General features: G+C 46.2%; 1 protein-coding gene across 1 annotated transcript; it reads left to right on the forward strand.

Annotated features, from left to right (window-relative positions):
- Positions 1–8,047: 8,047 nt before the first annotated feature.
- Positions 8,048–9,810, forward strand: LOC110315529 (factor VIII intron 22 protein). The gene has a single exon (XM_021189564.1). It carries the CDS (start codon positions 8,340–8,342, stop codon positions 9,483–9,485), a length of 1,146 nt encoding a protein of 381 aa, XP_021045223.1. The 5' UTR covers positions 8,048–8,339; the 3' UTR covers positions 9,486–9,810.
- The last annotated feature ends 1,885 nt before the right edge of the window (positions 9,811–11,695 follow it).

Genomic DNA, 11,695 nt, shown 5'->3' on the forward strand with positions numbered 1-11,695 from the left:
CCTATCACAGTGTCCCACTCTGCTGGCAGCACCAAGGTACTTCACCCACAGGTCTCCAGGGAAACCAGGAATATTAAGCAAGCAGGGTTATGGTTTCAATGGAAAAGATGTAAAAACCTGTCCTTGTGTCCAAAATGTGGAAACAGGAAGTGGTAAAAAAGCCCGGTCGTCTGAGTCATGTGCTGGGCCTCCACATCTCCCACAACCAGGACTGGAGATACCTAGTATTATAAATGACCCTTTTGCTAACTGTACAACCAGGGCCTCCCCCTTAGCTCCCAGAACCAGGAATTGTAGATACCTAATTGTCTAAATGACCCTTACACTACCTGCAGAGGCACAGGCTCACCCATGTTGTCACAACCAGGACTGGAGATAAATCATAGCATAAATGACCTCTAAGCTATCTGTGTGGCTCAGACCATGCCGGATCCTTCCTGAGGCCCTAAAGCTAGCACAGATAGCCTATCCTCAGAACCCATCTTCTTGGAAGAAATGACATGTGCCCTGGGTGGCAAAAGAAGTGACATGTGCCCTGGGTGGCAGAAGAAATGACATGTGCCCTGGGTGGCAGAAGAAGTGACATGTGTCCTGGGTGGCAGAAGAAGTGACATGTGCCCTGGGTGGCGTTTTGGTGTGACTATGCTTCCTGGTGCACTGGAGATTGTGCTACAGCAGGAAACTTTTCCTACTTATACCGTGTTGAATGNGCTGGCAACAAACCACCTGGCCTCNGGTCCCCTGAAGTTTGATCCCAGCTGACAAAGTCGATCTCAAAAAGCTGAGTTTTTATTCTCACCTCTTTGCTGAGCATTTCCCTGCTTGCAGTGACACCTACAGAGACCCCCCTCACCACTCTCTCTGCTGAACAAACCAGTCATGCTGCATATCCAGAGGTGAAGTCACAGGCAGTAGGTGACAGGCCTGTGAGTTGGTGACTTTTACAGCTCACAAGTGACAGAAAAATCATTACTCGGTCATGAAGGTTGAGTTGCCAGGGTGCTGGGCTGGCTGGGCACTCAGCTGAAAGTCACCCCTGTGTAGTGACACCACATCTGTCATAGTGCACAGCGTGGACCACAAGAAGTAGGGCTATAGCACCCGCCCTTGCAGAGGATACGGTCCAGAGTTGTGCTCTTTCACTCCTCCACAGAAGTAGGTTTTCAGGGAAATTGTCCCAGAGTGTTGATNTTTGCACACAGCCTGAATATCTGTGTCAGTGGGCAATTATTATTCCTCACTGAGCTCTCTTCTGCACCTGTTGGACCTCCCCACCAACCGTGGCTCAGCCCTATTAGTGCGGAAATGTAAGTGAAGCTTCCTGGGAAACAGGAAAGTCCTGGAGTCTGCAGGAAGGAAGTGTCAATTCTGCCCTTGTAAGTGACCTGAAATGCAACATGGTCATGGGTTCACTGCATTTTTTGTGGAAGCACAACTGCATTGTTTCTGGGTTCCTCCAAAATATACTACAACCCCACAGGTTTTTAAGTCTTCTGACCCCTATCATTTCCAATGCACGTTCAATGCATGTACAGGATTGCTCTCACATGTCAAAACCATAAGTGAAGACATCCTGTAGGACAGANGGGCATTCTGAATGTGGGAGATTATGGGCAATAGGAAACACAGGCCCATTGAATGTGGGGATAATATCGGCTCTGTTGCCCTGCAATCTTGCCTTTCTCCTATGCACCAAGGCATGGGGTATGAGTCAGCTGAGTTTGTGCACTTTGGTGGGGCAACTCATTGTCTGTTTCTTGTATGGTGGCCTCTTTTCCAGACCATGACTAGATGACCTGAGCCTTCTGGGCACCAACTTCATTTGAAGCCATGAGGACTATAGGAAAGTGGCAAATAAAATCAGTTTTGCCTATGTATGAAATGTTTGGTGTGTGTAATTTCATAAAGTCAGAAACCACTTTTTATGCAATAACTAGCAATTTGATATAATTTTTCCCCACCTTTCTTTTTTTAAAAAAAGATTTATTTATTTATTATATATAAGTACACTATAGCTGTCTTCAGACACACCAGAAGAGGGCGTCTGATCTCATTACAGATGGTTGTNAGCCACCATGTGGTTGCTGGGATTTGAACTCNGGACCTCTGGANGAGCAGTCAGTGNTCTTAACCATTGAGNCACCTNTCCAGCCCCTTCACCACCTTTCTGTTCNCAGTAGTATGTACTTCATCAGAAAGTACAAATTCACCTGTGTTTTTGTTATACTGAGTGGCTAATGATACTGTGTTGGCAAGATATTCAGGTCTGTCCTTGGTGATTTTCAAATCATCCAATGAATATATGTGTTTTTAATATTGGTTAAAAGAAAATTTTCTATTAAATGACAGTATCTGAAATGATATTAGAATTTTAGTAGTACTGAGGAATACAAGGACTTAATCGTGGTCACACTGTTTATTATATTCATTTTAGTATTCATTTTTTGTTGACTGTCTCTGTGTGTAAGTATGTGCATTAGATTCCTGTGGATGGCACAGGATGGCCTTGCCATTAGCCTGAAATTGTAGTTGCAGGTGATTGTGAGCACATGAAGTGGGTGCTGAGAACCGAACTCAGGTCTCCTGCACTTTTGTAAACACTCTTAATTACTGAGCCATCTCCCCGTTTCACAAACTATCACCTTTTTTGTATAAAATGGTATAAAAGTTTTGGTAAGCCTTTCATTCTGATTTTTTAATACATATTTTTCTTTCTATATTTGTCAAGTGTATTTTAGGATAATTTTCAATAATTTCAGATTGTTCATCAAAACTTTGTTTACATAATTGGGGTCTGGTAGATGAGTTTTTAAAATTGCCACAAGATTAAATTTTTTGAAAAGTAACTGAAAATTCCTTAAGATTTTTATAATGAGGTTTTACAGTGTTATTGAGAAATATCTATGTGCTCATGGTATTTGTCAACACAAAGAGCATGTTTAGAAAATCTATTGTGGATAGGGAAGATGTAAATATTTGTGTTTCTAACATTTGGCTCACATCTCCAACCTATTCTCATATTGCCAATATGTGTAATACAAATTATATTGGTACACTGTCATGGGATGCTTGTGGTTGTTGAGATCTAGCACTGAGAACAAGAGAGGCCCTCTTATCTCAGACTTAAGCATGTTTATGTCAAGTGTCATGTGAGACCCTTTATTTAGACAGGCTGACCCCNTGCCTTTGTGACAGGGAGGGAGGAGAACAACAAACAGCAAAGGCTGTTTAAGAGAGCACATCCTTAAGATAGCTAGAAGAGGGATCATTTCCATCAAAGGTTAGTATTATTACAATAGTTGACCCCATGCTATAAAAATGCTTGGTGGGAATGAGAAGCTGGAAAGTGGTCTGTGAAGTTGTTCTGCCCAGGACTAGAACTCCAGCACATCTCAGAAGGTGTTTGCAGTCATTACTGCTGGATGTTTTAAATGCCCAATCTAATGATGTTACCATTGTTCCCTTAACTAATTAGGCTATCTTAAGTCTTTTTGGCTAAAGGTTGTAAGTCCCTGATTTGATAATACTCTGCTGTTTGCCTCTTCTATTTATGTGCTGTATTATGTTGTTTGTTTTACTTTTGCTTGCAATATACATAAATGCACTCACTTGAAATCAAAAGTATGTATGTGATATATCACTGTTCTAAAGGATAGGTTGTCATTTAAAAGAGAAATTGGTATACTGGCTTTTTTTCAGAGGGAGGAAGAGAGGGAGGAAGGGAGGGAAGGAGGGAGGGAGGAAGAGAGAGAAAGAGAGAGACAGAGAGACAGAGACAGAGACAGAGAGAGACCAATCAAGACATTGATTTTTTTTTAATTATTCATAGATTTCTTTATGTGTTTCTGTGTTTTACTGGGAAATGAACTCAGGTCTTCTCCAAGAGCAACAAGTGCTCTTAACCAGTAAGCTTTCTCTCAAGTCTCCATTAATGCTTTTAAATGATAGGTCTGCTATGNACAATTCTATTTTTTGGTTCAAGATAAGAGTAGAAAATTAACACATCCTTTACTTGCTGAGTTCATTTGACTTTTGGATCACTAAACAGCANTGGATTGCTTTTTTTAGAATTTGGAGGATAGGACCCAAATGTATCACACCATGAAAAACTAAGAAGAAGACAAGAGAATTTGTGAAATGAAAATTAGCTACTGTTGTACATCTTTGCAAATTATTCACAGGCATGTAGATCTCTACTAGGTGCAAGTATATAATCCTTTATATATAAATTTAATAATGTACACTCCCCCCTTTTCAATTATTAAATGCTTTGTTCAAATTCTGGTAATCATTTGGACTAATTGAGATAGTTCAAAATAAAGTAAAAGGAATCCCTTCCTTGTTTTTAAATACTTTGCATAAATTGAAACACATGCATGTACAATAGCTAATTTAAACTGCCTTTGGTAGTGCATGTCCTGCTAAAAATCCTTCATGAAAACTCTTTNAAAATCAATGTGTATATGATTGCAGGTGCTCTTTTTCTGAAATTACTCCCAGTGTTCTCATCATGATAGGTCCTAGCCTGTAAGAAAGCTACAATTCCTGGGTTCCTTTCTTAGTGCTTTCCCCATTGCACTGATAAAATACCCTAACAAAAGCAAGTTCCAGGAGTAGTTATTTTATCTCACAATTATAGTCTACCATTGCTGCACGCCCCAGCCTCCGGCCAGCAGAGGTGGGGAAAAGAACAACACATACACAAAGGCAGGGTTCAAGCAGCTTCAGCAGCTTCCTCAGCACTTCAGCTTCAGCTTGCTTCAGCTTTTTTTTTTTATTCTCTGCTTTACTCTGGGGGGTTGCCCAATTTATCCCCCTCCACCCTCTGCACTCATCTCTCACCACTCTTCATCATCCAATCAGCATTCAGCATGCTCTGTACACGAGCCAAGCACACAGACAGGGTGCACATTGATAGGCCAGTGACTCAATATGCTGTATGAAGCTGAGTCAGGCAGGCAGTGCATGATCATTTAGTTGTGCATGATCATTCAGGTGCACATGATCAGGTTCTTGGTAAGCAAGCAGGGATCACGGGGCTTGGCAATGAGCCAGGGCGCTGTCTTGGCTGCTGCACGGACACATCCTCTTCCCACATACCATGTGGCAAGTGCTTTGTATGGGTGTTTGAAGTAGCTGATCACACTGTGTATTCTGTCAGGAGAAAGGAACAATAAATGCATTCCTGCTAGTGCTTTGTTTACATCCTCCACTCTTATACAGTCCAGAATCACCTGCCTAGGGAATGGTGTCACCCATAGTGGGCAGTAAGTATGCTGACATCACCTAAAACAATCTAGAAAACTGCCCCCACATGGAGAGATGTCCAGAGGCCATCTCCCATATAACTCTAACTTCTGTAAAAATGACAACCACCATAACAGTTCCCTTTCTCCACATCATGCCACTACTACTTTCAGTGTGTACCTTATTAAGTTTCCTTTGCTACAGTTTTTCCTTTTCTCCTTCCCTCCAGAAGGGAGTGTAGTCTCTCTGGAGGACCTAACCAGGATTTCATGCTTTAAGCTTGTCCCCTACTAGACTACCCCACTCCCACTTTCTTTTCCTACTGAAATATTTTTTTGACAATATTCTTTTGACAACTCAGTAGATCTCAAGCTCTCTTTTCTTCTAAGCAAACTGGGAAATCTTTGTGTTGTTCTCAAAAGGTGGAGGTCATGCAGACACCGATCAGCAGATGAGGGAATAAGTAAAATAACCTGCGCATACAGTGAACTATTATTTGAGTGTGGAGGGGATGGAGGAGCACTGGTTCAAGTTGCTATTTTGGAGATCCATAAAGAACCTTGTGTATTGTGGGTGAAACATCTTGAATCCAGGATGCTAAGTGAAATGGACAGATACAGGTACATTCAAGAGGCCACCTTTTACCGAGTGATTCCATCCACAGGGGCTGTCCAGCCTAGAGCTGATGTGGCAGAAAGCAGATTAGAGGCTGTGGAGACCCAGAAAGCTGTAGCTCTCTGTGAGGCACTTCCTCAGGATGCTTGGGGCTCTGACTTTGAGTCTCCATACACAAAAAAGGTGAAAAACCCTCAGGATTACCGTGGTGCCTGGGGTACTGGGGGGAGGGACAAGGAAAATGTGCTTAATGGGTAGGGGCGCTGGAAGCACCCTACAAGCCTAAATTGTGACATTCTCCATAGCACCACTGAGTTGCTCATTTCCCAGAGGAAGTTTCCTTCAGCAGTCCAAGACAGCAAGGGGGACACAGTGCCCCTAGCTAGGGCTGTACAGGAGCCCAGGCTCTCACAGGTGAGTATACACGTGCACACACACGTGAATGCATGGATACACACACACACACACACACACACACACACACACACACGCACTCACACACACATGCATCATCAGTGGGAATGGGAGCACAAAAGTGGGCTGCAACCAATGAGAGGTTGTTAGGATACACAGTCAGGCACAGAGGGACCCATTGGGCATTGGGATCAGCGTCCAGGCCCAGCAGGCCAGACAAGGCAGCCAGGTGGAGTCCAGCATGCCCAGGACCAGAAGGAGCAGGCCTCTAGGTTCGTTGTCATCTTTGTTGTCTCACCACTCCCGCACCTCCATAGCCGGGCTGACCTGGTGAGTCTGGTGGAGCATCATCTATGGGAGAGCTACCATGCCCCGCCGCTGAGTGAAACATTGCCCATCTTCCTGACCTCCGTCCTAGAGTTCATGACCCACAGGCTGCTGGAACTGGCAGGCAATGAGACCCGAAGATGAGGCGCCCAGAGGCTCATCACCCTGGAGCTGCTGGGCATGGCTGTCTACAACAATGAGCTGCTCAGCTCAGCGAACTGTTCCAGTTCATCACCATCTCCCAGGTGGCCCAGCTCATAGTGATCTTCTTAGTCGTCATCATCATCCTCATCTCTAGCTACTAGCTACTACTAGCTGCTGCTGCTGCTCCCGCTGCCTCCACAGCTGCCACTGCCGCCGCCGCCGCCGCCGCTGCTGCTGCCACCACCACTGCCCGGCTCTGGATTGCTGACCAGCCCATCTGCCAGCTCCATCTATGCATTGCACATCATCAATGAGTCCTTCCTACCCAACCTTTCCCACAGATGGGCCCTGCCTGGCTGGCCAGCATCACCCCTTGCTTCTCCCACTTGTGTTCTTATTAAATCTTTAGTTTGAGAAGCCCATAGGCTTGCTCCTCTGGCTTTTCCTTGTGGTCATGGGAAGGGGATGGGGGTGTTAGTGGGGTCCGAGGCTGAGGTGGGTCTAGTTGAAGGAACATGGAGGGGAGGAGGGTGTTAGGTGCTGAGGTTCGGGTGGTCCAGAGGATGGTTTCTTCTAGCTTTTCCCTTGGGAAAGAGGTGAGAGTGGAAGGTGGGTCCAAAGGTTAATGGATGTAGTTAGAGGAGCATGGAGGAGAAGTGAGGTAGTTGGTGGGGTTCCGGTGGCTCACATGCTGTGTCCCCTAGGTTTTCCTTTGGGCAGAGGGGAGGCTGGCCTACTTGCAGGAACACAGTAGTGTTGTGTAGGCGTGGAAGGCAGGCTGATTTGGAAGAGGAGCACTGAATGACTTGGAGGACCCAGGTGAGGGTATACAGGAGAGATGACCTCTTGTCTGGCTTCTCTTGAGGAAGAGAAGAACCTGGGTGAGGGTACACATGACAGATGGCCTCTTGTCTCTGAACACCCGTCTTGGCCAGCCTAGCCAGGTGCATCAGAAAAATGGCTCTTCTCATAGGAGACAGCAGAGCAGAGGGGACCTATGTGCAAAGTTGGGTTTTCGTTGGGAATGCAGATGTGAACTGAACCATGGTAGGTCATAAAAGGATCACGAAGCTAGTTTTTGATGTGATTCGTCCTCAGATGGTAAGCAAAACTGCCAGGGGGCTCCTTTGATAATGATTATAAATAAGCTGTAAACAAGCAAAGGCTCCCACCATGGCAGAACCTGTACTAGTTTGCTCAGTCAGGTCTCATGTTTGTTGAGGAAGTAAGGGGTGCAATGCTAATCCTGGCAGCAGAGAAATCCTTTGCAAAGTTGACTGGCACTGGGCCCCGCCCCCTCCATTTGCGTCACTCAAGCCCCGCCCCTGCAGAATTTAATTCGATACTGGGCCTGTTTTGGTAGTTACCCAGCCCTTCTTCCTTGATTGGCTTTTATAGTCATCCATATCCCTCCTTCAACAGCACTTTGCACATCACTGTGGCTACAGCAGAGCACTGGAGCGCCTGAGGCGGAAGCGGAGGTGATGAATTGTGATCCTAGTGTGGACTAGGGGCAGCACAGCCTTAGTCATAGCTGTTCCCCCTCAGCCCTCCCTCCACCGGAAGTAAGGCGGCGCGGCTAGCAGGTCAACATGGCTGCGGGCTCTGCGTCTTCCTTAGGTGGCGGTGCCTGGCCAGGCTCAGAGGCTGGGGACTTCTTGGCACGCTATCGGCAGGTGTCCAACAAGCTCAAGAAGCGCTTCTTGAGGAAGCCGAACGTGGCCGAGGCCGGGGAGCAGTTCGCCCAGCTAGCCCGGGAGCTGCGCGCCCAGGAGTGCCTGCCTTATGCTGCCTGGTGCCAGCTGGCTGTGGCGCGCTGCCAGCAGGCGCTCTTCCATGGGGCTGGGGAAGCGCTGGCCCTCACAGAGGCGGCCCGACTTTTCCTGCGGCAGGAGTGCGACGCGCGCCAAAGCTTAGGCTGTCCAGCCGCCTATGGGGAGCCTTTGCAGGCGGCCGCCAGCGCCTTGGGCGCCGCTGTGCGCTTGCACCTCGAGCTCGGCCAGCCTGCCGCTGCTGCGGCACTGTGCCTGGAACTAGCTGCGGCCCTTCGCGCAGTGGGCCAGCCGGCCGCTGCTGCAGGTCACTTTCAGCGTGCTGCCCAGCTGCACCTGCCCCTCATGCCACTGGCCGCGCTGCAGGCGCTTGGTGATGCTGCCTCCTGCCAGCTGCTGGCGCGCGACTACACGGGCGCCCTGGCGCTCTTTACACGCATGCAACGCCTGGCACGGGAGCATGGGGGCCACCCGGTACAGCAACCCGAGCTGCCGCCGCAGCCGCCTTCTGGGCCCCAGCCACCCCTGTCGGGACCCCTGGCGAGACCTGTCTTGGGCTCGACCTTGCCCCTCCCGCTGCCCCCGGACCACGCCCCAGGCTCTGTGGCGTCTTCACCTGGCACACTTGGTGCCTTTGCTGACGTCCTAGTCAGGTGTGAGGTGTCCCGTGTACTGCTGCTGCTGCTCCTGCAACCACCACCTGCCAAGCTGCTGCCGGAACATGCCCAAACCCTGGAGAAGTACTCCTGGGAGGCTTTCGATGGCCACAGCCAGGATACCAGCGGCCAGCTTCCTGAGGAGCTGTTTCTGTTATTGCAGTCCCTGGTCATGGCTGCCCAAGAAAAGGACACTGAAGGCATCAAGAAGCTGCAGGTGGAGATGTGGCCACTGCTAACCGCTGAGCAGAACCACCTTCTCCACCTCGTTCTGCAGGAAACCATCTCTCCCTCTGGACAGGGTGTCTGATAAGTCACCTTCCTACCAACTTGTTTTATCTTTGGGGACAGGTGATGGAATATGTGATCTAGCTTCTGTTTTTTGTCTGTTTTTGTTTTGTTTTTCTTTTCATTTCTATTGCTGCCATGGTAGTTTAGCTTTGTGTGCCTAGCAGGTTACTTAAATTAGTGCCCTCCAATTCCATCCATTATTGCCTCGAATGAGATATCTTCATCCTTAAGGCTGAAGGAGACTCTACTGAGTGATCTTTATGCATTGGTCAGTTGCTAGATAATGTTGGTTCATTTTCCTGGCTGTTCTAGGTATAGTGCTAATAAACTCAGGAGGACAGTTGTTCCTTTGGTGTATTGATTTCCTTTTGTCTTGTTCCTGATGGGGTGTGGCATCACCAAGAAGTATTTAGAAAAGATTACAAACATTTGTGTCTTAAAAATTATAAGAATTTGACAATTTGAGCATATTCCCTTTTGTAGTACATTTTTGCTTCATTTCTATATAAATTAGCACAGCAGTCTGGGTGGTGGGAAAAGCACCAGATGACATAAAATGTAACTGTTGTAGTCTCTGTGTATCTGAACATGACTATGTTAATAAGCAGAACTGGCATACACTCCAGATTTATTTTTCCTTCTGCACACTCTGCTAGCCTAGGTTCTTCCTGATGGAATGACCAAAACGTTTTTCCTGAGTAGCACCTTTTGGTTGCAGCAAATTTCTGTTATCCAGAAATTCTTGGCAAGAGATGAGTCAAAGCTTTTAGAACTGGTCCTCTGTTTCCACACCAGAGTTTTGATTGCTCTCACTGTGTACCATAACACAGTTGCCCGTGTACAATCAAGATCTGTCTTCACAGCAAATACCTAAGTTCTATTCTGCCTTTCAGGAGCATGTTCTGAGAAATCTTAATTCCATAAAACTGTAATTATATTCTCTTAAATATTCTGGCCTTGAAAACTAGAGGTACTAAAGTATGTAACCCAGTGTAGCTGGGGCAAATAGCAAAGAAATGTGTCTGACTGAGTATTAAGTGATACAAAGCCAGTTCCACTTGCCTCTGTAGTTCCTGGATCAATGCACCTTTGCTTTCAGAAATATGGTGTCATATATTGAACCTTGGTTTAAGGCACCCAGCACATCTGGAAGGGTAGCATTCCAAGTTTCCTAAATGTTTTCCCACTACACTGTCACCCTATTTAAGCCCAAGTTACACCACCATTCTATAAGGCCAGCTGGTAATTGGCCTATGGGATATATGTACAAAACCAATGAATTTCATAAATTTAATGCCTTACTCTGATTCTTATTGCTAATAAAAAAATATACACAGGTGGTGCTAGCTGTAAAGAACAGGTTTATTTTGGCATATGATTCAAGTTCAAGGTCTGCTGGTGACTTTCTTGCTGTCAGTATCTGAAAGTGTTACAAGATGGTGATGGCAAAAGCCTGGGAAATTCAAAAGACCTAGGCAGACCAGCGTTCCCATAGGATACACTTTCAGAATAATGTATCCTAGAGATCACACCTCTAACCATACACTGTACTTTCTGATATCTGCATGAAATGAGAGTGTGAATAATGCAGTCAGTGGTTCTTAGGTAATTCCTAGAGATTGATTTTTTTTTCCAATGCTGAGGACCACACCCAAGGTATAGTATTTGCTAAACAAATGCTTTGCCATTAAGCCAAAACCTTAATTCCAAAGATAATCTTGAAGACAGTTTATGAGCATGATATTGAGGATAAAGATTCTTCTTGGGTCCAAAATCTTATTTCACTTGGAAATGGATTCTCAGTACCACTGATACCAAGGGTCACCAAGTTAAGGATGGGGGGAAATTAACAAATTTGAGCAAGGGAGAATGACTCTGAGAAAGAAATATTGATCTTCAAGCATGAGGATATGGGTGAGAATTCTCAGTGCATTAAAAAAAAAATAATAACAGGCAATAGTTGTGTGTAGCTGTAACCTCAACGTTGGAGAGAGGAGTCAAGTGAATAAAGAGGGCTGTGGGGGCAACCACCCTAAAATGTGGAACTTCCAGTTCAGTGACAGATGCTGCCTGAAGACAACAAAGAGGATACTGACTGCCACTTCTCAAAGCAGTAAGTCAGAGAGTTTGATTCTCTGCAAGGGCAGGTACTATAGCCCTACTTCTTGTGGTCCACGCTGTGCACTATGACAGATGTGGTGTCACTACACAGGGGTGACTTTCAGCTGA

Source organism: Mus pahari, unplaced genomic scaffold (genome assembly GCF_900095145.1).
Source record: "Mus pahari unplaced genomic scaffold, PAHARI_EIJ_v1.1 scaffold_13660_1, whole genome shotgun sequence".
In the NCBI taxonomy this organism is placed as follows: domain Eukaryota; kingdom Metazoa; phylum Chordata; class Mammalia; order Rodentia; family Muridae; genus Mus; species Mus pahari.

Coding starts and splice junctions, on each gene's coding strand:
- LOC110315529 (XM_021189564.1), top strand. CDS start 8,340: ATGGCTGCGGGCTCTGCGTCTTCCTTAGGTGGCGGTGCCTGGCCAGGC.